This window comes from Emydura macquarii, unplaced genomic scaffold (genome assembly GCF_026122565.2).
Source record: "Emydura macquarii macquarii isolate MOO-44397 ecotype Brisbane River unplaced genomic scaffold, CSIRO-AGI_Emac_v2 contig_2473, whole genome shotgun sequence".
NCBI lineage: Eukaryota > Metazoa > Chordata > Testudines > Chelidae > Emydura > Emydura macquarii.
In genome coordinates, this window is record NW_027132610.1 from 29,248,269 (window position 1) to 29,275,067 (window position 26,799).

Consider the following 26,799-nt stretch of genomic DNA (forward strand, 5'->3'; position numbering starts at 1 on the left):
TTCTGTCTATGACCTTTTATTCTAGGTCCTTCCAAGTCAGTCTCCACAGTGGATGCTCCTTGTCTCCAGCGCAGCTGCAGGCAAAGCTTTCGTTCTAAACCTAGGCTCAGGACTAACTCTCAAGAAGGGCCCTCCAAAACTACAGCGTTCAAATCTAGAAGTACCATTGTCCTGGAGAGTTCTCCCTAAGAAGAGGTCCTTAGTTCAGGCTCAGAACAAAGATCTGGTCTGCCTCCAGTTGCTATGGAGACAGGAAGCCTCCATTGTGAAGGCTATCATGGATGTCCTAAACTGAAAAGGTCACAGACAGACTTTTCCTCTCTCTCATTCCCTTCCATGTCATTTTTGTCACAGTGTAATATAGAAGGCAGTAAATGATCTTTAGTGTGGGGGTTGGGGGAGGTTAAATTTACCCATGTAGAACTGAAAAGAAACTTACAGGTTACAGCACACCACTGCTTAACACCTTTCTACCAAAACAATCCCTCTGCAGGGACAACGTTAACTCTATAATGTCTGAGAAAGAGTGGCTGAAAGACATGTAGTAACCTTCCAGACTTCCTAAGATGGGTCTGATCTCACCACCCACAAAATTTTTGCAATTTTCAGAGTGCATTGTAATACAGACTTGTATCTGAGCCTTTGAACACTTCTGCTATATACATCTTTGCTCCTCGGTAAACTATTTACATTTAACATTTCTGCTTATGATATTTGGCTTCAACCAGAAGGGCAACAATCCTTCCTCCTATTTTATGAGTCATATTGTGGTGACACTGCAGATGGAGACCTGGTTAGCTGGCGGAACTTCTGTATTTGATAGAATATAACAGATTTCACTGAGACCATACAGAGCTTCAAAATCCCCTTGGAAAGGCGGTAGGGCGTAAGCAAGATACTTTCAGGAGGAGAGGAAGAGACCTATCAGTTGTAAACCTGAAAAGTGATTTTTATTAGCAACTTGATAAGTTTAAGAACTCCTTAGCGCTTACTGTTCCCATTCCCCACTGGTGATCCATTCAGATCCATACCTTGGTATCTGGAGAAGAAATAAAGCACACAAGGTAGCAGCTCTACATATTGGCTCACAGAGGCTTCATCTCTATCAACACAAGATGTGGCTAACTACTTCAGGAAAACAGACTTCCCTTCATTAGGTGCAACATACACATGTCCACCCATCAAATTCAAAGCCAACAAGGTAACACCACCGTCAAGGTACGTTTTTAAAGGGAAGGAAATCTTTTAGACATGTTTCGTGCAAACCAAGTGGGTCTTCAGCTACTCTCCAAATGTCTGAAGGCTTGTCAACACAACTGGTTTAAACCAGACTAAGTCAAGTTAAACCACTTGGAAAATGCTCGTGTATATATGACAATTCATTCCTGTTCACCAATTTTAAAAAAATGCTAGCCGGAATATATCTAGATCAATAATGTGCATTATTCACATAATATATATTAGTATGCATTAAACAAATATTATAGCAATTATATCTCAAACTGGCCTATACCTTTACTGTAATGCTGTTCACTTACGCAGAGTATCCCATAATACCTCGCATTAGGTGAAGATGACTTTGGCTTAAGAAAATAGAAAAGTTGTTGGGATCAGGACATGAGTGTTTTACCAAACAACAGGTACAAATTTATTCTCTCAGGCCAGTACCGGATGTCGCAGAGGAAGACATACAACTGTTCTATCCTAGTACAAACCTAGGTACTTTCATGCCACTTGGTATTTGGCATGCATGTGTTCAGAATAAAAAGAGTTGAGGAACACCATGGTACCAACCAGAAAAACAAGGCAGAAAGCTGATTGGTAAAATGTAGTTTCAGATGACATACTCAGTACCTTTTATTTGTAAAAAGGTTGGATATAAAAAGATGGCTTTCAGGTGTAACTCTGGAAGCACACCTTGTGTGTAAGGTGAATGTAACCGTGCACGAGACTAGTATTGTACAGCACATTTTTCTGTATTATATTCTTATTAGGTTTTAGCAATAAACCTGATATTGGGTTATTTGATTTAAAGTATATTTCACAACAAACCAAAAAGTTTGGTCAAGCAATTGACTACATGACTTATCAAAAATTATAATGCACTAAATCCCTATTTTTTGCAAATGCTGGAATACTCTTTCGGAGTTAACAATGTGTGTGAGACTTATTTCAGTCTATTGTACATACAAAGCTGCTTCACACTACTTTGGCAGTCCCTCACCTGCTGTCCCACACAACTTTGCAGGTGATCATTACTGACCTGTTTATTCTACGGCTCTGCTGTCAAATCGAGGTGATGTCCCCTTCCCCCATTTTAAATCTTTGTTGGGGACAGAGTTCGCCTATTTGCTCCCAGATTAGAGTACATCAGCACTGCTGCAATATTAAGGCAAGTCTACAATAAAAAAATTAAGTCAACCTAACTTATGTCCATGTACAGCCGCCACAGTAATTAAATTGCTTTTGCATGTCCACACTACACTATTTGTCAGTGGTACATGTCCTTACTTGCAGCGCTTGCATCAACACAGAGCACCCTGGGTAAGTATCCCACTGTGCAATTCACCACCATCTAGCCCAGGGTGTTTTGCAATGCCTCATGGGGGCAAATGAGTCACGCAGGGGTGACTGTAAACATGGTTTCAAGGTCCCATGACAAAGATTTCTCCATCCCAGGATTTTATCTGCATCCCATATTGTTTCACACCTCTTCAAAAGCCCCACAAACCCGTCATCGTTGTAAGAAGCATGGATCTTGCACAGCTCTGCACTACTGAGATGAGTATTGCAAACACAAGGCACCTGATCCTGCAGTATTTCAAGAGCCATAGGACGATTCCTTGCAGGCTGGAATGCACCATGGAAAGAAATGATTCAAAGTTGTTGTTGGCAGTCACGGAGCAGCTGCAGATGGTGGAGCACCAGTTATGGGACCGAGAAACAAGAACTGACTGGTGGCATCACCTCATTATGTAGGTATGGAATAAGCAGTAGTGGCTGCAGAACTTTCAGTTGCACAGGGCCACATTCCTAGAACTGCATGGTCACCCCAGTCCTCTGGCATAGCATTACCAAAATGAGTGCTGCACGGATACTGGAGAAGTGAATGGCGATCACTGTGTGGAAGCTTGCAATGCCAGATTGCTACCGATCAGTTGGGAACCAATTTGGAGTTGAGAAATCCACTGTGGGGCTTGCTGTGATGCAAACATGCAAGGCCATTAATCACATCCTGCTACAAAAAGACTAATTCAGGGCAATGTGCAGGACATAGTGAATGGTTTTGCAGCAATGGGGCTCTCAAACTGCAGTGGGACAGCAGATGGCACACAGAGTAATTTTGGCACCAGACCACCTTGCCACAGAACACATGAACAGAAAGGAGTACTTTTTTATTGCAAGCACTGGTGGATCACCGGGAACGTTTCACCAACATCAACATGGGATGGTTAGGGAACATGTAAGAGACACATATCTTTAAAGACACAGGCTTGTTCAGAAAGCTGCAAGCACAGACTTACTTTCTAGACCAGAGGATCACCAGAGGATCACCATTGGAGATGCTGAAATGCCAATAGTGATCCTGAGAGTCCGAGTCTACCCCTTATTCCAGTGGCTCAAAGTCATACATTGGCCACCTCGACAGCAGCCAGGAGTGCTTCAACCACAGGCTCAGCAGCTGCAGTATGACAGTTGAATGTGCCTCTGGCTAGCTTGAAGACCGCTGGCGCCAACTACTCACAAGATTAGACCTCAATGAAAAAAATATCCCCGTGGCTATAACTGCCTGCAGTGCACTTCATATCTGTGAAGCAAAGAGGGAGCAGTTTCCTTCAGGATGGAGGGCGAAGGTGGATTTTTAATCAGCCAGATACCAGGGGTATAAGAAGAGCTCAACAGTGAGCTATATGGCTCAGTGAGGTTTTGAAAGATGATTTTAATAATAAGCCTCAGTAATGTGTATTGATGTTGTGTGGTGTGCCTGACATTTTTTTTTTGCATCCTGGTAAGAACCTCGTAATGAGTACTCCATGTGCGGTAATATAACATGGCAAATGCACCTAAAGCTATTATCTGTGAATGATATCAACCCCAGCCACATATGCTGTGAACTAATAAAGATTAATTAAGTTTCCATAAATAGACTTTTATTCCAAACGTATGCAAACAAACATTTATAACTGAATGAAACTTAATAAGTACAGAGAAAAGAACATTTGAAGGGGAAGAACAGACATTTTCATTTCACACACAGCAACCAGCTGTCTCTCTCTCAGGTCAATTTATGTGAGGCTGTAATTGTCTGTACACTCCCCCAGGGTGGAGTGGTAGGGGTAGTGCAATAGTCTTGAACACCATATGGAATGGGAGGAGGGGAGAATGTAGGGAGGTTCCGGAATGCAGTTCTCTATGGGCTGCAGAGGAAGGCAAGCACAGATCTGTTGAGCCTGAAGGTCAGTAAGACTCCAGCATGTCTGTTTGCTGCTTCAGAAGCACTATTATCGCTTGCTGCACGTCACTCTCCTTTCCCCCACACTTTTCTCCTGTCCACACTACTATCCCTGTCCATTCTAGCCACGAGCTTGATCCTTCAAGGCCTCTGCTCAGTATCCACAGCACCAGAGGCTTGCAAGATCTCTTGGAACATGTTGTCCTGCATCCTTTTCCTTCTCCTCCTCATGTGGTTGAGCGATTCTCATGGCCACATTTCCAGGTGCAAAAAAAAATAAAATAAAATAAAAAAAAATGCAGAGGTACTATTGTGAGTGTATTCACTCCCCTTGATACACGCTAGTTAGAAGAATTACATTCTCACTTCTCCTTGGGATTCACAGGGCATGGTGGCAGTCCCAGCCATGGTGGTGAATACGGCCTGGATGGGAGGGTAACAAGCTGGCACAATAAAAAGGAAGAGCTCACAGAAATGAGTAATGTGGAGAGGGAACTGAACTGCACACTGGCACCATTTTCCACAGACAGTAGTGACTTTAGCGGAGCTCTCATTCCTGAGAGTAATAGAGGCTGAAAGCAAACAGTTCCTGCACACATCCGGCTGCAGACCAGGTCCGTATGCTGCTAGCCTGTGTGCTGCAATGCCGCCTGCTGAAATAATTCCTTAGTGGTGTGGGAAAGTATCCTACCATAGCAGAAAAAATAAAGGCAGCCCTTCTCACAAACTTTTAGCAGAGAATTGCAGACTACCTCCAGGAAAAAGTTTCCTCAAGATTTCTATAGAGGATTCTTGGGACATTCTGGTGTACATAAGCAAACTGTTCTACAAGGTCACCTATTCATAACTGTACAGAGGGAAATGAGAAGTAGACAACCAAGAGGTAGAGTTGCTATTTCGCTTACCTCTTCTAGCATTATTAAAAAAAACAGTAAATGAACAGATGTGTCCCTGCAATAAGGAAGTGAAGTGCATACTTAGCAGAGGTTCCTTCCCCTGCATCAGGCTCACCAGTGCTGGACTATAGGATAGACTGTAGGAACTGGCTCAACTTCTCTGGCTTTGGAAAAAAGGTCCTTGCTTGCTGCGCTACTGGATCCACCAGTCGCCTGCCCCCCATACTCCTCCTCCTCTTCCAACACGTCATCCTCAGGGTTCACTGCAGACTGTGACTGACCCAAAAGTATCCACCAGGTGGTTAGGGAGGAGAGAGGGAGGGTTGCCACTGAGGATGGCTAGCAGCTCCTTGTAAAACCGGTACCAGAGTGACTGGTAGCCTCCCTTGCCGTCTAGTGCAGCTATCACACAGCACTGCTGTATGTCCCTATTATAGCCCTTCTCCACATGCCCTGAGTGATCTGCTTGGAGAGATCAATATTCCTACGGCTGAATCAGAGCTCTACCTGCACAGCCTTGTCTCCCCATTGATCCAGAAGATCCACCACCTCCCGTGTACTCCAGACAGTAGAGCGTTCGCTGCATGGTCAGCAGCACAGTTGCTATGTGAGCGCTCCACGCTGAGTAAACAGGAAAAAGAACTTCAAAAATTTGTCAGGCTTTGAAAGGGGAGGGCTGTGTACCTGCATACCTGGCCAGCAGAGTTCAAAATGGTGACCAGAACAGTGATTGCAGGACATAGTGAGACACCTCCTGGAAAACACTAAAGTCAAGGTAAGTAACAGCACCTACACTGACACTGCATCACCCTAACTGCAACGACATAAGTGCTACTCTTCTCACGGAAATGGAATTAAGTCAGCAAAGCAGGCAAGTTACATAAGCGGTTGTGACATTTTAGTGTAGACACTTAGAAAGTTAGGTTGATGCAAAGCAACTTACGTTGACCTAACTCTGTACCATAGACCAGGCCTTACTCCATGACTGGAGAAGCTGCTTGGATCTGTGCTGAGACCCTGGGTTTCTGCCATCTGGGGAGAAAAAACTGCAGAAAACTCTTGCAGCCAGCCACCAGAATAAGGATTTTTTTTGCCAACATCACTAAGAAGATGACCATGAGGGGCCACAACTGGGAAGCTGAACAATGCAGCATAATGAGCAAACAGGTCAGGAAGATCTAGACTCAAACTAGAAACAGAAACCAGGAAGAAGTCTAGTAGTGGAAATGTCACCAGTCCATTTTCTGAGAAGCTGGATGGGATTTTGGTCAGTTACACTACAAATCAATGCAGGAAGGGTGTGGATCCTGCTGCCTGTTGTACTCCCACCCATCACCCCAAAAGGATGATCAGCAAGACTCCGAGGATGTGCACAGTGAAGCCAGTGAATAATTGTCCCTGGAAAACCAGGATTTCTTCAGGACTCCAAACTTTGGCCATGGCCAGGTAGAAGGCTAGCCCAATTCCAGCAGTGCAAAAACCCAACCAGAAACCCAAACTAGGACAGGAGGAGGCAGATCCTCCTGGGGAAATCTTGGCACAGAAGCATCTATCTTCACAGCTTATCATCATTATTGTGCCATACTACTATGCTAGCTTCTATTCTGGTTGCCCCTTGACTGCAGACATTTTAGGCATACGTGAGTTTGAGTCTTCAGCCCATGCTATCTTTTCAGCCCCCTTTACACATTTTCAAGCTGGCAGCTGCCCCAGCCAGACTAATGCCCCAACTATCAACTGTTTTCAGGTCCACACCACAGAAGGCACATGCTCACCTATTTCTTTTTCCTCCCCACAACCACTCCAAACCCAATTTGCCAGCTCACAATAATAGCTAGAAGCACAGTGCAGCTGCAGCCTGCACCCCAGCCACGGTTCCATGGCATATTCATATAACTAAAGTATTCATGTGTGTGAAATTCAGTCCTAGATAGTGGTCACAGGAAAAGAAGTTTGGTTAGTATTCTCACTTTACATGAGGTCCACACTGGCACTGCATACTGTAAGGGTACAAAGACTACAAACACCCCACTTATTAATAAATACCCTGCAACACATGTTCTTACAGAAAAAGAGCTGTACATTAGGGATAGCATCTCTCTATGTCTTCTCACAGGCTTACATAGAGAATGACTGGGAACAAAGAGTGCTTCAGACAATCATTACAGAACCCTATTATTTGCTACATGCTTTCACCATGTCTCCATGGGAGAAAGCAGAATTTTAAGCTAAGACTGAAAACGTGCTTGATTTTGGTCTGGACATTATAGGAGCAACTACAAGGTCATTCTCCGCAGTATAAGTCACAACTCCCTTGCGCTCCTGCTCCATTTCTGTGGTGGGACCATCTTAGCAACTAACTTCGGAACTTATCACTGGTCTGCCCTTTGCTTTTTGAAGAAGACGACTATTCTCTGCCTTCAACTCTATCTGACACAGTGTAACGTCATCATGAGTCCAGACAGCGCAAAGGGGATGTAGAAGGCATTACTATCCAACTCACACACAGGATGCTCCCTCCTACGCTGATCTCTGACACAGTGTAAGCAAAACTGCAAACCCAATCTGGGAACAGAATTCCCACTTCTCCCTAGCCTTCAAAGCACAATAAAAAGCCCTAACAGCATATTTTGCAAGACAAAAATCCCCAATACAGCCTCCTCATACACATGCCACTTACCACCTCTGAGGTTCCCCCAAGACTGAGAAGAATCTCAGGAAGGGAAAGTCAGAAATGCACATAAAAAAAATGCTGTCAGTCTCTTTTGAACACAAACCATAATCACTTGTGTTTTTCCCCTATTTCCACAACCAAGGCATCTGCAAAGACCAGACTATAAAGGACAGGGCCTTGATCAACAGCTGAGCAGCTGACTAACCAGGGGAGGAAACAGAAAACTCAGGATGATATATTCACGTACCTCATTGCAAAGTCACAAATAAATTAAAATGAAAATAGGTGGAGCAAAATGGTGGTTGTACTTGAGGAACAGAGGTGTCATTCATGTGGCCAAAGACAGTGTCAACAGGGACCAGGGACAGTGTAGCCATAGCAAAAGAAACTGCTGAAAATAAAGAAACATGCAGAGTCAAATTCTGAAAGCAAGACAGAGCCAGAATGGTCTGCTACATCACATGCCGCTGTTAGGGGAACGGACAAAGCAGGGCTGTTAACTAGGACCCAGCCATGTTCTGCAACCTCTGGATAATACAGGATACTGGGAACACGAGCAAATGCTCCCCGCTGTAGCCCTATAGCCATGCTCCCGAATTCATCCAATCACAGATCCAAACTCAGGGCAACAAGAACAGCTGCACCAGGGAGCCCAGCTCTTTTGATGCCGCTAATAACTTTGAATCTTCCCACTCACACAAAGGGACTGAAAAAACAGGAAGAGGTAGAGGCAAGGCATATATATGTACTTGCTTGTGAGTTCCATACTCTCTCCTCTTGTTATGGTCCACCCTCCACTGCACAGTGTCATTTTGAATTTGTTTGATTATTGTTCTAATTAAAGAAAATATAGCAAACAGATAAACCTTTAATAAAAAACTATTAAAGATTCATTTATAAGAGTCAGTGCATTTTACATAGAAACTCCATCAATTATAAATTCATAGGGTTTTTTAAAAAGTACTTAGGCATAGGCAAGATAAAATAAAGGATTGTCCAATATTCCACTTCCATCACTCAAAAACGAAACTACAGTGTTCACAACCATCCACCCACCCTCCATGGGTTAATGGACTGATGTCATGTTGCACTTTTTCAGGCTTGAGATTTAGAAGTTCTACAGGTATCCCTGACAATATTACCCTGCCAGTTTCCATTTTCTACTGGAGCCTTACTCACTGCTCAAACTGTTGAGCTAGTCTCCACATCTCTGCCACCCCTTCTAACCTCCCATTATTAAAGCTTTTTCCCTTATTCTCAGAAATATTGTGCAAAATGCAACATGCAGCTCTAATCTTAGGTTGTAGGCTGGAGGAAAAAATGTGCCTATTTCATAGACAGTTCCATCTTCCTTCCAAACAGCCAAATACACACTCCAACTACTGCCTCACTAGATAAAGAATAGCAGTGAACAGTTCATTTCTTCTGTCCAAGCAGCCTCTGAACAGCCTAACCAACCAGGAAAAACAGAAGATAAGATGGGTCTCCCAGATAATCAGAGCAATATCCACACCATTAGTGTCCATAATGATTTGGGGAGTAAACTGTCCTTTATCCATTCAATAAACATAAACGAGTTCTGATCCTAGCATCAGGGACCCTACCAGACTATCCTGCATTTATGTTTGTAAACTTCCTACATCGTCAACCAGCCCTTAGAGCACCATAGAGAAATACCCCTTTCTGTTTATAAACTCTGAGACTAGGGAAAGATGCAATATTAGGTACATGAGGGGCTTATCATTTGCCCCAATGCAGTTCGCAAACTCCATGCCTGCAAAGCCACCAAATATATCCTGAACATTACCAAGCTTTATATCCCTGTACAAGAGTACCTCTTCCATGGCATCACACACCTGCATGACCATGGCCCCAAAAGTCGATCTCACCACGCCAGATTGTTTGGCTTAATACAAACCTATAGCATTTTGAGGGTGGCCAGCTTTCAAGTGGCAATGGCAACCATTTCTCCATGGGATGGGGCTCCACATGTTGGTAGACTGTTGCTGCAGACTAGTTCTCAAGAAGGGTTGCCTTTCCCATCCTGAAATTCTCTCTCCATTACTCATCACCACAAATCTGCAGAATAATCAATTCCCACCAAGCAATGCTGGTTTACCAAGCCCAGAAACAGTGCTGCATGATCTGAAACTGCTTCAGGAACTGCTTCCCTACTATCAATTGCTATGCAACCTCCTCTTTTCCCTCATCCTTTTTTTGTTTCCTCCACCACTGTTGAAGCTGTTGGAGGAACTGAACCGGATACCATAATCGGTGTGGCAAGTGACATCCAAAACCAAATTCATCTCATTGTGAGCACTGACATACAGCCTAAGCAGACTATCACTGTTGCCAACATAGTGGCGCAAACCATCATTGGGTCCATGCTGGTAAAGCTGTTAATTCAAAAGTAGCACTAGCCCACCCAGAAGAAAGTATGATGTGAAGACAGCAGAAACATGGGGGTTTTTTTTTTGTTTTTTTTTCCAATTTTGAACCCACCATAATTCACTACTCAGTACAAAGCAAAGGACTACAGGATGCCCTCCAATGTCACATGCTTAGTACACAACAAGTTGCCGCTGTGTACACACAATGATGTGAATTGAAAAAAGGATATCTATCTTGTATGCACAGTATTAATGCAGCTTACAAATGGTAAATTAAATACTGTGCATCAAACCATTATAATTTGAACCCCTCATGTAGACAAGCCCAAAGAAGTGCTAGAGACTATATTAGGCGTATGATGAAACAGAGGTTGAGGCAGTGATCTAGTATTTTAGGTGGAAATGAGTTACTACTTTTGTGAGAAAGCAATAATAAATAAAGCCTACATTCTCTGCCATAAATCACTCAATTGATTTGGAAGTATGAGCAGCCATTTCCTTAGAGGTTAGGCAGATATAGTAACTACCAGAAACAACTTCCCATTAGGGAATATTTAAAGAGATTAGATAAAGAAGCTTGAACAGAAGGGTTCAACAAACAGATGAATGTTCCCTAGCAAAATCGTAGACTCCAGTGAAAACTGTAGATACTTAATATTTAGCTTTTTGAGACGTTTAGGAAACTAGCAGAGACTTCGCTAACCTAACCTGCAGAGGACAGAGATGGACAATTCTCAGGTTCTGCACTAAAAATCAATCAATATATAAACCAGATTCTTATACTAGGAACTACTTCCTTCTCAAAATACAGACGTATTCAAGATGTCAAACTACTTTTTAAAGAGCCATCAGCATTTCACAAGCAAGCTCCTATACTAAGCGGGTGGGTGGAACGACGGAGAAAAGAAATCAAGTATGGGTCCTCTTGTGGGGAAGAACACCTTAGACATGCTCACATCTTCAACAGGTTCTTCACAGCTACTTCTGCTCACTTACTTTATTTATCCCTTTCTTTCCTTTAAGTCTTCTAATTAGGGGAAGAGAAGCAGACAAACTGCTTACCATATTCACAGATTGTGAATTTCTCCTGAACTCTGAGTTTTAGAGCTGGGTTTCTGTTTCAAATGACCTGGGAATTTAATGGTTGTAGTTAGATACAAGTAAGTCTGGAAGTCTGGAGACTATTTAAATCAACACTACTGCATGGAGCATTCATTTTCCTGAATGGGCTTAGATGTTGTGCAACCAATTTACCTGAAAAATTAACAAGTCTAGGATGACTCATTTTCCAGGAGCCAGACTTGTTTTTCTGCTCATGTAGGTGAAAAAGGACTTCTTCTCCTGTACTCTCACACTTCCATTTGAGTTCAGGCCGTCATCCACAGCAACATCTGACTTTGAGGACATGTTGCAAATGGGAAACATTTCAAGCAATTTCAAGAAAAATATGACAGCCCTCAATTCTAGAGTACTAATACAAAGTTCCAGAGATAATATTTTCCTTTGGCTGATTAGGGAAGGACATCTAGAGAAACGGACTTCCCACCTGCTCAAGCTGGTATTCAGTACTGTTGGCAGTTAGGATAAGGAAGGAGAGGACCCAAAAAGGAGATCCCTTCAGCAAATTTGACCTGTTTTCCCACTGGCCCAAAACTTTCTTGGCTGAGTCTGTCTCAGAATATCCATTAGTTGTCAGAGGCAAGACATGACATTTTCAGGATCAGGGAACATATTAGGACCTAGGAAATCACATTATGCAGAAATACAGGTCACCCAGAGACATGCAGTTCTAGACCCAATATTGATGCTGTTTTATAAGACATGAAGCCAAGTTCCAAGTTTACTGATTCCCTTAACAGGAAGGCTTGGCTTTTCCTTGTCTGCACTCACACTGAGATGAGCAAACCTCCAGGAAGAAATCAGAATGTTTGTCTTTGATTCAACATTAGTCTCAAGTCCCCAGAGACCAGCAAGGACTTAGAAATGTTCATGCGGTTTCTTAATGAAGACAGTTTGCCAAGAGAAGAGTTGCTTGCCTGCAGAGTGCTATTATCACAGTCAATTCTGAAGGTTCAAAGAATTCATGTCAGCCCAAACTGACTGATAAGGTTGCCAGTTGCAAGCCTGAGCAATCTGATGATTCAGGGCATTGCGATATCATCTCTGATGCTGAAAGATGCAAAATACCTTTAATGATAACTAGTGGAGCAACCTTAAGTACCCAAATCATCTGTAGAGCTTTTAATTAGCTCATCATTAGAAAAATAGTAACAGACATCAAAGCAAATCTTACCTGCTTATATATGAAGAAAGGAGTGAGAAATTCCCAGGCCAAAGACTAGATTTAAAGAGTTAAGTTCATATATCAGTTAAGGAAAAACTCAACATGTAACAGTTTAACACCATAAATTATTTAGATTAATATAAAAATTTAAAGCAGCAAATACGAAGTTAAGGCTGTTTGAGATGCCGTAGCTCTGTCCCTAAATCCTTATGTCCATCAAGTCTTATGACTGCATTATGTTCCATCTTCAACAATTAACTAAGCTATTATGCTATATCCATTATGGAGCCAGCAGGTTTCTCACAATATATGGCATGTAGGACATCTCCCCTAATCCACATCAGTTGAACTAGAAGGAAAGGAGAGCAGTGTTATTCAGGTCTGCTATCAACCAGTAAAAGATTTCATAATGCTTGAAGTACAGGAAAAGGAAGTAATTGAGTCTGGGGTATGAAGGAGAATCAGGCTCAGAAGAAAGAAAGACTGCAAGTGAGGCGAAGGCCAGAGAGCAAGCAAGCCAGTAAGGACTGTTATGCTGAACTTCATTTTAGCTATTGCAACTAATTGTGCCCGAGATACTTACATCATTATTTGTGGCAACCCTAGTATGATAGTCCTGTTACTTATTCAGATCCTGCTATTGTATGGGGGACCCACCAAGAGGGAGAGCCTACTCTTCAGAACCCCTACAGCACTTACTTCTGAGCTCCTGCTACACAGGGCCTGCTACTAGATATCTATAGGAGATTGGTGTACCACAACAATTATGACACCTTTCAGTTGAGGGAGTGGGTTATGGTATATGCCACACACCATTATTCTGCCAATTCTTCTCTCAACAGAAAGTAAGGTAAATATAATAATGGTTGTGACCGGTTTGCTTTCCTGCCTGAAGGCAAAAATGACTTTCTCTGTATGAAAAGCAAGTTGGTGGCTGTGATGGAAAAAAGGATTGTAGTTTGGAAGAATAAGCACTTCTGATCTGGAGCATCAGGATAAAATAGCATTTGGACAGCCAGTTTCAGGAAGCATCACCGCTCCAGAATTAAGAAAGGTCATGTTACTGGACCACCAACAAGGGGGGAGGGGGAGTTTGAACTAGAAAGTAGGCTTGGTAGTTTGTAACCAGCAGCAAGGAGGAGGATCAGGTAGCATTCTAAACAGTTGGAAGCAGATGAGGATGGGCAAGTTGTGACTATATTAGAGAAAAGAAGAGAACCAAAAGTAATTCCACACAGCTGGAATCATCCAATCATTATTAGGTTCTCAACTATGGATATCAAATGGAGAAGACAGCTGTATGGAACATACCTGAGGATGACTGCTCAGCCCAACTCACAGTCAATCAAGCATTTCTACAAAGATTTCCAGCCATTTCAGGATCACAAACTATCTTTGTCAGGGATTCTGTGCTAGGAAGAAGGAGGGAAAACATTTCCACAAGCGACAGACTGACAGCATGACAACATGCTGTCTTCCTGCGGACAAGATGCAAGACATGACTAAGATTGGTTAGACTTCTAAAGTTAATAAAGCCACCCTCAGTGGATTCTGGCCTGCTAACACTAATGACACCGACATGTGATACTTCCGATTATAGACTACTTCAAGGAGCTTCAAGGAGGCTGAAAGAGAGGAACAGTCAGCTTATCTTCTCTGAGATCCTTCTTGTTCTACAGGCGAAAAATTGAGGCAGAAGATTCTGTAAGTCAACAGCAGTTTGGGACAAAATGTAAAGCAGACAGGACATTGTTTTTGTGGAAGATTGTTCCAACTTCTTTGGAAAGAGGGAGCTGTACAGTTTCGATGATCTCCACCTCAGCAGAAGGGGAACCAATCGGTCTACCTGAATTAGTCAGTAAGGCATTGAACTACCAACAAAAGGGGAGGGTAAAGAAGGGGAACAAATGAGCATTTATTTATTATAAAATCAAGATGTTCAGAATAAAATTAGTCAAGGCATCAAGAGATGAGAGAAGAAAATATTCTTTGGTTAACTATACATTAATTCTAAGAGCCAGAGCAATAAGCAAGAGGAATTGGAATTGTTCATTTATGAAAATAAATTCAACCCAGTTGGTATTCTGACACCTGATGGGAAGATTTATGTGATTTAAAAATTACTAGTTGTAACCTACTTAGGAAACACCAAGTGGGCAAAAGCGGAAGGACAGTGGCACTCTGTCAAAATTAGCATTACCCATTCCAAGTCACTGACAACTCAGGAAAAAAGTGCTAACGCACAAGATGGGGCACTAGCTGTGTCTGTAACAAACCACTAAATCAAAACTAGAGAACATGACAACCAGCTCCTAAAGCACATAGCTTATGTGTAGGAAAAAAGCTGCATCATCAATAGGGACTTCAATTTGCTAGAGGACTGCATGTTGGTAGCGTGCTACATACATCCTTGGAATTTCATACATCACCATTTCTTAAGTCAAGAAACATTGCATCCAGCATGGGGAAATTCTACAATAGACCTCATTCTGAACAAATCCATTCCTCTTTAATCACAATACTAAAAATTAGTGGTTGCTTAGGTGCAAGTGATCATGGCTTGCTTACATTTGTTATGTGCCAGCAGAATGAAGTCCAAACCAGTAATAAGTGTATATTTGGTACTTTAAAGGGGTCAATTTCATAAAGCTGAAAACAATTATGAGCCAATTCAGCTGGGAGAAACAATTTAAGAAGAAACATGTGACTAATAATTGGGAATCTTTAATAATACTTTACTATATGCCCAAAAACCCAGAATCGCCCGATCAAGCAAGAAGGGCACTCTGGTTAAACACAACTAGCTTAGAGGTGAAGTGAAAATAACTATAGAAATGTTAAAAAACTAATATGTAACAAGTGGAATACGGGAAGTTGTAGAAGATTGATGAGGAAGGCAGGAGCACACAAGGAAAGAACTATAGCCTTAGAGAACTTAAGAACAATTAGAATTTTAGGTACATGGGAAACAAAAGAATCCCAACAATATTATTAGTCCATTACTAGTTTGAGTGCTAACAATAATATAGAAGAAGCAGAAGTGTTCAATATTTCTGTTCAATATTTGGAAAACAGATAAATATATGTAATGACAATAAAATATATCTTCCATTCCAATAATAACTCAGCAAGATGTGTTAAACAACAGCTACTAAAGAGAGACATTTTTAAAAAGTCAGCTGGTCCTGAAAACTTGTGTTCAAGATTTTTCCAAGAGCTGACTCAGGAGCTCTCTGGAATGTTATTGCTGATTTTCATTAAGTCTTGGAATACTGGAGAAGGTTCAGAAGACTGGAAGAAAGATAATTTTATGCATTACTTGAAAGTGGCGCACAGATTTATGGGAAATAGGTCTTGTCAAAATAATTATGTTTTTTGATGAAATTACAAGTTTGGTTGATGGTCAACCTGTTGATGTATTTAAACTTGCGTAAGGCATTTGACTTCATACCACACAATATTTTGATTAAAAAACTATGATTAACAAAGGGAGTACATTTGATGTTGAGCAGCAATATGTCCGTTTACAGTCACTTTTAGGAAAAGCATTTTTAAAATTGTTAGTCTGACATTTCCTGCTTTTGATTTCCAATTTGCAGCCTTAACATGTAAGTAATGTTGGGTTTTGAAATGGTAACATACACCACTCTGTCCTAAACGTTTAGATGGAAGGCAGTCTGGAAGAAGTGATTAAGGAGTTAAGTTACTACATAGCAACTATCATGTCAGTGTAATAGTCTTCAGGAATAAACAAGTGTGTTAATTTGAATTACATATAAAAGGCAAATTTAGTTTATATTTTTAAATTAATTACTACATTTATAAAGACCATATAGACAGACACCAGAATGCAGACAAAATTTAATGCCATGAACCAGACTGTTAATTCTAGACAATGATAACAGCGTGAAACATTATGGAATTCCACAAAACCACAATAAGGTGCTCTAGGTAGCATATGTTCAGTAATAATTCCTATTAGGCTAATTAAGATTCAAGGGTTTTACATTGCAGTAACTGCAACACTAATTCAATTGCTTCATAATTCGAGATATTTGTACTGGGGAAAAAGAAGAAGAGACTAGTTTTGATCCAAACAAAGAGGCCATTTCTTCTCACCTGAACATTCCCTTAATACATTTACAGATATGCTGAACATTAAGTGTTCTGCTATTTTTCAGCAGGTTGGTGCAAACAAGAATTCACATAACCTTCACTGGAACACTGCAGACTGACAATTGCTAAAAACTGGTGAATAGTGCACTCTGAAACCAATTCAACTTCCACTTAAGTCAATGGAAGTGTTTTTATTGACTTCAGTTAGAAACAGATATTGCCTAGATAACAGATAAAGTCTAGAAGTGAAAAGACTTAGGCATGTCTAGGCATGACTTAGGCATGATCACAGTGAAACAGCTGCAGCAATGCAGTTACACTCTAGCATAGACACTTCCTACATCAACATAAGGATCTTTTCCCCAGACTGATCTAGGTAATCCACTTCTCTGAGAGGCAGCAGCAAAGGCAACAGAATAATATTTCTGTCCACATACCCACACCAGGAGTTAGGTCAACCTACCTACAGTGCTCAAGGCACAAAACTCTTCACAACCCTGAACAGGTCGGCTTATCTTTTAGGTGTAGACCAGGCCTCAGTCCCAGAAAGAAGCAGTTAGAAGTTGTTTCAACATCAGCAATAATAAGCCCATTCCAGAGTCACACAGCAGCAGAGGCATGCTCAGTAGCCCCACACACACACTTTCAGGGGTGGGATGTGAATCCACATGAGCGCACCTCTGAACTCCAAGTCTTTGCTAACCAAGGACAACCAACTGTGAGTCTTACGAAGTGGACAAAAAAGGGACTGGTGTGTTAAAGGGACATTGCTTCATAAATCTTCCACATTGCAAGGTGGGAAACTGCAGCAAAGAATGTTTCCCACCATGTTGTGAGGTGGCTGTTTGCTTATGGTTACATGCTTGTGAATTGTGGTGGTGTTTTCACAAATTAATCCTGGGTTCCCTTTCCTTTTTAATAAGAGGAATCTTTTGTTATCCACAGACTCAGTGTTTGCGAGTGGGGATGTATTGCTTCTTAGAGGGACCCCTGAGGTGGTATTTAAGTTTTTCCAGATTACTGGGTGGAGGCATGAGTTGATTCTGTTTTGCATTGTTCAGAACCACTCCTAGATACTGAACCTGGCCTTGTTGCTGCTGATACCACGTGGCAGGAGGGTTACAACTACAAAAGAACTTGACAACCATTAGACTGCTGGTGTACTGGGACCACTGCCTATCTTAGTGACCACTATTGTCTCATTTCCTTGTACTCACCTCTACATCTGTAGCCATTCTTGGGTTGTGTCTTAGATTATAAGCTTTTGGAGGCAGGGATCTTTTTGTTCTGTGTTTGTACATCGCCCTAATGTTCTGAATCATGACTAAGGCTCTTTGGGACTATAATAATAAAAAATAAATATTAAGTTACGGAGATTTTGAAACTCAGAACACCAACCTAAATAATTTGTAAGAAGTCTATTCCAACCCAAATCCAAAACTAGGTACATACAACATGAACATCCAAGCATGTTCATTACATGGCTCTTTTTCTTACTTCCCTCTGGGCACAAATTACAGTTTAACTTTAGTATTCAAGTATATGAAATACTGTATTTTGCACATAATTTGCCATCAAAAGGTCAGTGCTCCCCTCCCCCTGGCTGTAGCAGGGAGCATGGCAGAGCACCCCATCTGGGTCCATAGGCCCTGGGGTCCCTGCTGGAGCCAGAGAGAGGGGAGCACTTATCTTCCATTTCCCTGGTTGCAGAAGGGAGCCACAACCTAGGGACTCAGGTGGAGCGCATGGGGCTACAGCACATATGTAGTTTCCCTGCTGCAGCCAGGAGGACCGGAGATCAGTGAGGAGGCAGCCTCCTCGCTGAACTTCTTCCTTCTGGCTGCAATGAGGTAGGGGGATGCTAGCAGAGACTGGTGGCCCTTCAGAGTAATAAAAAAGATATCTGTGGCCCTCAAGCCATAAAGGTTGGGAACTACTGGTTTAGCTGAGACACTTTTCCAAGCAATATGAACTAAACTGGAAAACAAAATAATGAAATAAAAATGTCTGAGGTGTGACTCATACTGGTATAGCTATGTTGGTCTGAATCCACATGTTAGATTATACTGGTGGGAGGGGAAGTGAATTATTCTATGAAGCCCACACAACTACAAAACCCTTCTAAGAGACCCTGCCCAGACACCTAGCAGCTGGGAAACAGATGATGCTGTGGTTCCTAAAAAGGCATCCTTACCCAGAATCTGTTAGTGAAAGAGAGAATCTCTGAGATAGGTTATCAAGTATGCTCTATCTGAACTCCTTCCTACATTAACCATCACACAGCCTTCTAGGTACTACTTTTGATTTCCTATATTTTCCATGAACAGCCAGCAGCTCAAGCTTTCTGAGGCAATAGACCAGAAGTACTGGTATTTAGTTTGTGACAGCAAACCAAGCATACAGAAGCCCCAGGGTCCCCAATTAACGAGATATCCTTTGACGCATGCAATAATATGACTTTAAAGGAATAGGGGCAACGTCAATCGTTGCTTTAAGCGAGTTCTCTCTCTTCGGCAGACTCTAGCTGTCACCACTGACCATCCACTTGCTCAGGTACAGACCAAGCAATCTGAAGAGAAAGAGGCGGGGCTGTATGGGGCTAAGACGTACAACTTCCCAGGCCCTCCTCCCTCTGTACGACCGGCTTCCCTGTGACCCTGCGGGCAGCGCACGCCAGGAGAGCGAGCGAAGTTGGGAGTACATTGGCAGAGGCTCAGGAGAAAGCGCAGGGCAGGACATGAGTGATTTTAAAACTGACCCACCCTTTCTCCCGAATGGGCCTGGGAAGAATTGCAGCCACCGGAGCCATGGAGGAGCAGGACCGCCAGCCCTAGGTGTTCAGCGTAGGACACACCCAAGCGACCTGGGGTTATAAACTGACCGGGCAAGGGCCGGGAGTGGGATTTGCTTGGTCAGCCCGGTTAGCTAGGGCAGCAGGAGCCCTGTGCGCGCACGGCTGGGGGAGCCCTCAGCCTAGCTGGCGCTGGTGCCTGGCCCGCTGCCGGCCGCCTCATACTTACAAATCTGGGTTTCTTGCCGTCCACAGCCGCGTCCTCCGGGCATGTCCCGCTCCCCGCCCCGGGCGGCACCTTCCGGCGGAGCAGCTTGTTCTCGCGGCTCCCCCGGGCGGGCGGCGGCGACGAGTCGCCGTAGCGCTGCTGCGGCCGCCGCGGCTCCATGGTAGGGAAACGGCGAGCCCGAGCTGTTCCCTCTCCCGGGCGGCGGCGAGTCACTGGTTCTCCCGGACTCTCCCCGGTCAGTGGCCTCAATCGCGCCCGGCGTGTCTGCAATTAGAACGGCTTAGCTGGGGGGGAAGGGGGGGCGGCTCAGGGTAAAGCCGCCGCCGCCTCAGCCCGGCAGGGGATTGAGCCAGGAAGCTTCTCTAATCCCGGCCGCCTCCGGCTCTTCGCTCTACCTCAGCAGCCGCACGAGCTGCCCTGCAGGCGGGGTGCGGAGAAGGAAAAGCCGGCTGCACCCCCGCTGGACCCGGCCGCAGGCAGGAATGTCTCACCCATGGGCAGAGGAGGGAGTGAGAGTGGTGCCGCCGCCCGTCCGACCGAATAGTCCCGCCACTGGAAAGCCCCGCCTCTTTCTCCTGAACTAGCCAATCCGGAACCGAAAGCGTGCAAGTCTGTTTCCTATTGGTCGGACCTTTCCGCCGACTCCCAATGAATCCGCTCTTTGCCCAACAAGACGGAAGCGCGGCCTGGCGGCTTCTTCGTATCAAGGGGCAGGGCAGCTGGACTACATATACCGAAAAGCAATGCGACGGCAGCTCCGCTGGAATAGTTGGCATTGTATGCTGGGAACTGTAGTCTCCGTAAGTGTGCAGACTTTGCGTGGAGTACTAGTGGACTCCGTGGAGCGTTTCTCGCTCGGCTTCGCACCGCGTGGCTAGGGAGGGTTTGTTGCATCAGGCAGAGCATGGAGCCGGGCCTAGGCCCTCTTATCCCTGGGCTACCATTAGCTCACTGCGTGGGTTTGGGCAAGTTATGCTGTGACAAGGAGAGAGAATTGTTTAGCTGCTTCACAGAGTGGCCTGTGAAGTTAAATTTGTGTCTGAAGGGGCTGTCAGCATGAGACCAAATGTAGATGAGAATCTAGCAGCCCCATTTCACTCCAGCTGCATTCAGGCTCCTTGCAAGTTGTCAGAGCAGCTCCCTCAGTCGACCAGATAGCATCTATCCCGATATAGAAGTTTATACCTGTGTTCCTGACTGGTTCAAATGTATGATCAGAGCCAGATTCAGGGACGGGCAACCCTGCCAACTGCATGGGATGCCAGGGTTGGGGGTGGGAGCCATGGTTGGGGTCCTGTTTTTGTTGTTAGAGACAAAAGGGAAAATAGAATGTTTGAAGTAAAATGTTTCAGGTATTCCATATGTGGATGCATTTTCCACAAATCTCCTAGAATGTTCCACACCTTTGTAGAATCTTGTAGAACTTTCCAGACTTTCTGAGAACGACATTTTCCTCAAACCTCTTAGAATATTGTCAACCATGCCCTCACAGATATATAAGGAGTGAGCTAGTCAGTCAGTGAGATATAAGAACTAACTGAAATGAAGTGAGAGCCCAGCTGTGATATTATGGACCTTGTTTTATTGTATAACTGTGAAAGTGTACTTGTGTTTTAAGACTTGAAGGGGAAAGGGGCACCAAAGATGCTCCTTGCCTGTGGTGCATTTGGTTTAGGGCTGGCCCTACTTAGGATGCTCTGAGTAGAGTGACCTCGTTTTACTTGGATATGGGGAATGTTCTTTTAAGGAACTGTCTCACAAATAACGAGACTGCTGTAGCACCTTAAAGACTAACAAATTTCTGTGGGCATAGGCTTTCGTGGGCTGCAACCCACTTCGTCAGATGCATGAAGTGGAAATCACAGATAGGAAGTATATATATATACATCCAAGGATAAGAAATAATGGGGAGGGCAAGTGCTAACAAAGTCAATTCAGTTAGAGATGAGGCCTACTCATAACCATTGATTAGAGCAACCGTACACCATACAACAAGAACACTAACCCAGGAACCTATCCCTGCAACAAATACTGTTGCCAATTCAGCCCGCACATCAACTCTAGTGACAGAAGCCTGGGAAACAAGCAGGAGGAATTGGAAGTCCTGGCACAGTCAAGAACCTATAACATGATTGGAATAACTGAGACTTGGTGGAGTAACTCACGCAATTGGAGCACTGTCATGGATGGGTATAAACTGTTCAGGAAGGACAGGCAGGGGCGAAAGGGTGGAGGAGTTGCACTCTATGTAAGAGAGCACTATGATTGCTCTGAGCTCCAATATGAAACTGGAGATAAGCCACTTGAGAGTCTCTGGGTTAAGCTTAGAAGCAAGAACAATAAGGGTGATGTTGTGGTGGGTGTCTGTTATAGACCAGGAGGACAAGGTAGATGAGGCTTTCTTCAGTCAACTGGGGAAAGTTTCTAGTTCACAGGATCTGATTCTCATGGGGGACTTGAATCACCCTGACATCTGCTGGAAGGGCAATACAGCAGAGCACAAACAATACAGGAAGTTTTTGGATAGTGTTGCAGACAACTTCCTTGTGCAAGTGCTGGAGCAACCAGCTAGGGCCGTGCTTCTCTTGACCTGCTGCTCACAGACAGGGAAGATTTGGTAGGGGAAGTAGAAGTGGGTGGCAACCTAGGCAGCAGTGACCATGAGATGGTCGAGTTCAGGATCCTGACAAAAGGAAGAAAGCAGAACAACAGAATATGGAACCTGGACTTCAGAAAAACAGACTTTGACTCCCTCAGGGAGCTGATGGGCAGGATCCCCTGGGAGGCTAATATGAGGGGAAAAGGAATCCAAGAGAGCTGGATATATTTTAAAGAAACCTTATTGAGGGCACAGGAACAAACCATCCCGATATGCAGAAAGAATAGCAAATATGGTAGGCATCCAACTTGGCTTAACAAAGAACTCTTTGGTGAACTTTAACACAAAAAAGAAGCTTACAAGAAGTGGAAGCTTGGATGGATGACTAGGGAGGATTATAAAAATACTGCTCGAATGTGCAGGAATGAAAGCAGGAAGGCCAAAGCACAATTAGAGTTGCAGCTAGCAAGGGACGTGAAGGGGAAAAAGAAGGGTTTCTACAGGTATGTTACCAACAAGAGGAAGATTAGGGAAAGTGTGGGCCCCTTACAGAATGGGGGAGGCAACCTAGTGACAGAGGATGTGGAGAAAGCTGAGGTACTTAATGCCTTTTTTGCCTCTGTCTTCACAGACAAAGTCAACTCCCAGACTACGGCACAGAATTGGAAGGAGGTGAACATCACGCAGTGCTAAAGGAACAGGTCCAAGACTATTTAGAAAGATTGGACATACACAAGTCCATGGAGCCGGATGCAATGCACCCGAGGGTGCTGAGGGAGTTGGCTGATGTGATTTCAGAGCCATTGGCTATTATCTTTGAAAGCTCGTGGCAATTGGGGGAGGTCCCTGATGATTGGAAAAAGGCAAATATAGTGCCCATCTTCAAGAAAGGGAGGAAAGAGGATCCAGGGAACTACAGACCGGTCAGCCTTACCTCAATCCCTGGAAAAATCATGGAGCAGGTTCTCAAAAAATCCATTTTAAGGCACTTGGAAGAGAGGAAGGTGATCAGGGACAGTCAACATGTATTCACCAAGGGAAAGTCATGCCTGACCAACCTGATTGCTTTCTATGACAAGGTGGCTGGCTCTGTGGATGTGGGGAAAGCGGTGGACGTGATATACCTTGACTTTAGCAAAGCTTTTGATATGGTCTCTCACAGTATTCTTATCAGCAAGTTAAGGAAGTATGGGTTGGATGAATGGACTATAAAATGGATAGAGAACTGGCTAGAGCATAGGGCTCAACGAGTAATGATCAGTGGCTCCATGTCTAGCTGGCAGTTGGTCACAAGCGGAGTTCCCCAGGGGTCGGTCCTGGGGCTGGTTTTGTTCAACATCTTCATTAATGATCTGGAGGATGGGGTAGATTGTACCCTCAGAAAGTTTGCAGATGACACTAAGCTAGGGGGAGTGATAGATACCCTGGGAGGTAGGGATAGGATACAGAAGGACCTAAACAAACTGGAGGATTGGGCCAAAAGAAATCTGATGAGGTTCAACAAGGACAAGTGCAGAGTCCTGCACGTAGGACGGAAGAATCCCATGCACAGCTACAGACTGGGGACCGATGAACTAGACAGCAGTTCTGCAGAAAAGGACCTAGGGGTAACAGTGGATAAGAAGCTGGATATGAGTCAGCAGTGTGCCTTTGTTGCCAAGAGGGCTAATAGCATATTGGCCTGCATTAGTAGGAGCATTGCCAGCAGATTGCAGGAAGTGATTATTCCCCTCTGTTCATCATTGGTGAGGCCGCATTTGGAGTATTGTCCAGTTTTGGGCCCCCCACTACAAAAAGGATGTTGAGAAGTTAGAGAGAGTCCAGCGGAGGGCATCAAAAATGATTAGGGGGCTGGAGCACAAGACTTATGAGGAGAGGCTGAGGGAACTAGGCTTGTTTAGTCTGCAGAAGGGAAGAATGATGGGGATTTGATAGCAGCCTTTAACTACCTGAAAGGGAGTTACAGGGAGGATGGAGCTAGGCTGTTCTCAGTTTTGGGAGATGGCAGAACAAGGAGCAATGGTCTCAAGTTGCAGTGGGGGAGGTCCAGGTTGGACATTAGGAAAAGGTTTTTCACTAGGAGGGTGGCGAAGCACTGGAATGGGTTACCTAGGGAGGTGGTGGAATCTCCATCTTTAGAGGGTTTTAAGCTGCGGCTTGACAAAACCCTCGCTAGGATTATTTAGCTGAGGTTAGTCCTGCTTTGAGCAGAGGGTTGGACTAAATGACCTCCTCAGGTCCCTTCCAACTCTATGATTCTATGACACCATCACAGGTCCTAACCACATCAGCCACACCATCAGGAGCTCATTCACCTGCACATCTACTAATGTAATATATGCCATCATGTTCCAGCAATGGCCCTCTGCCATGTACATTGGTCAAACTGGACTGTCACTATCAAAAGAATAAATGGACAAAAATCAGACATAAAAAATGGTAACATCCATAAGCTAGTAGAAGAGCACTTCAATCTCCCAGGACACTCTGTAGCTGACTTGAAAGTTGCCATACTTCAACAAAAAAATTTCAAAAACAGACTTTAGCGAGAAACTGCAGAGCTGGAACTTGTATGCAAACTTGACACAATCAGACTGGGTCTGAATAGGGACTTGGAATGGTTCTCTCATTACAAGAAGTAATTGTCACTGTTCACACATTCTCACCCTCTAATCAACAGTTGTGAATAGGCCTCATCTACTCTAACTGAATTGACTTTGTTAGCACTACTGTTGTTTCTTACCCTTGAATGTGTGTGTGTATGTGTGTGTGTGTGTATATATATATATGTGTGTGTGTGTATATATATACACACTTGTCTGTGATTTCCACTTCATGCATCTGACGAAGTGGGTTGCAGCCCATCAAAGCTTATGCCCACAGAAATTTGTTAGTCTTTAAGGTGCTATAGGACTCTCATTGTTTTTGCTGTATACAGACTAACACTGCTACCCCTCTTTCTCTCAAATATTTCAACAAAAAACAAAAACTTTTGTTCTGATTTAACTCTAAGACAAGAAGAGGCTAATTTTCAAAGAGGACACCAAAGGGTTGTTGACCAGTGGAGATTTATACCAGGACACAATACTAATGAATTTTGGACCGTTCATAATTAAATTTAATCTATCGGCTGCACTCATTGAATGGAATGAGGTCTACCTGCTCATTCCACCACATGTAGCCTGTATGAACCTACAAGTTAGACATTTTCTAGAGACTGTGTTACTAAAACAGAAACTCTTACCATTGGGGAAGAATTGATTATAAAAAGCATACATACAGTAGGCTACCAAATAAGCTCCTATTTCTATACTTATAACTATATACCTCAAATCCTATACCCTGCACTCAAGATTTTAACATATGTCTGAAGAATAATAGCAGTAAGCACTTTGAGGCCTAAAATTATTACTATGCATATTATTATTTTCTTTCAATATTGAACAAGTAGTTAGATCTGTAATTTGGATGTTAAATGTAATCAATTATTCTCCCTCATGCATTGTTTATGGAGCTGTCATCATGACAAAAGACTAATAGTGAGATAACAAAGGTTCAATTCTAAGACTACAATTATTTAAAATATTTATGAATTGTATGGTAAACAGGGTGAACTGTAAGTTAACAAAATTGGTATGCTAGTCAAGAGTGGAGAAACTATTAGAAACTTCAGAAAGACCCAACAAAATAAATGACCAGCTCAATGCAGATGATAAATTGTTGATAAATATGAGATAATCAACATTGGAAGGAATTCACTTTATATCTGTGCCTATGTCCTGAGTATTTTATATCAAATAATAGAAGTAAAAGGCACAAGTTTCCTTTTATTTCTGTTATTTAATATAAAATACTCAGGTTGCCCATTGTTATGTAATTTTTTCTTCTTTTTGTTTGTCTTGAATGCAATAAAAATAAAACCCAATTAAAAATCCAAAAGAATTGCAATCACCTTTTCTGAAATAACTTGACTTGCTTAAAAATAAAACAGTGTCAAGGAAACAATACAGGCCTTGATTCCTCTTATTTGTTCTAGGCAAGCAGACTCCTACACCCATCTGAAGCCCCATTATAGTCAATGGGTTTCTGTGTATTTATCATTAAATTCCACCACATGTAGCCTTTTGCAGGATTTGGGTCATAATATTGTTTTATGGAAGAATAGGTTAATTTAGAATAGGAGTTACAACCAAAATTATTATACAAATGTGTGATTTTTTTCTTAAATACAGCAAAGCCCTTGTGCTATGGTTGTTTTCTCTAGGGCTTTTTACTGTACATTCAGATTGGAATTCTTCATGGGGAGTATAATTAGCACAACACTGTTTAATGTCATGCTTAATGATTTTCCAGAATGTTTTGATTAG

The 26,799-nt window shown here is 43.1% G+C and overlaps 1 protein-coding gene across 3 annotated transcripts in view; it reads right to left on the reverse strand.

Moving 5' to 3' along the window:
• Positions 1-20,373, reverse strand: part of DIAPH3 (diaphanous related formin 3) — a 581,492-nt gene extending 561,119 nt beyond the window's left edge. Inside the window, exons 1-2 of one of the 3 annotated variants that reach the window (XM_067563206.1) lie at positions 20,325-20,373; positions 19,834-20,097 (exon numbers count right to left, since the gene is read on the reverse strand). In XM_067563206.1, the coding sequence (XP_067419307.1) occupies positions 19,834-19,992 (159 nt within the window). In that variant the 5' untranslated portion in view covers positions 19,993-20,097; positions 20,325-20,373. Of the gene's footprint in view, positions 1-19,833 lie in introns of all 3 variants that reach the window. The other 2 variants (XM_067563204.1, XM_067563205.1) reach the window with 2 other exon arrangements.
• Positions 20,374-26,799: the final 6,426 nt, after the last annotated feature.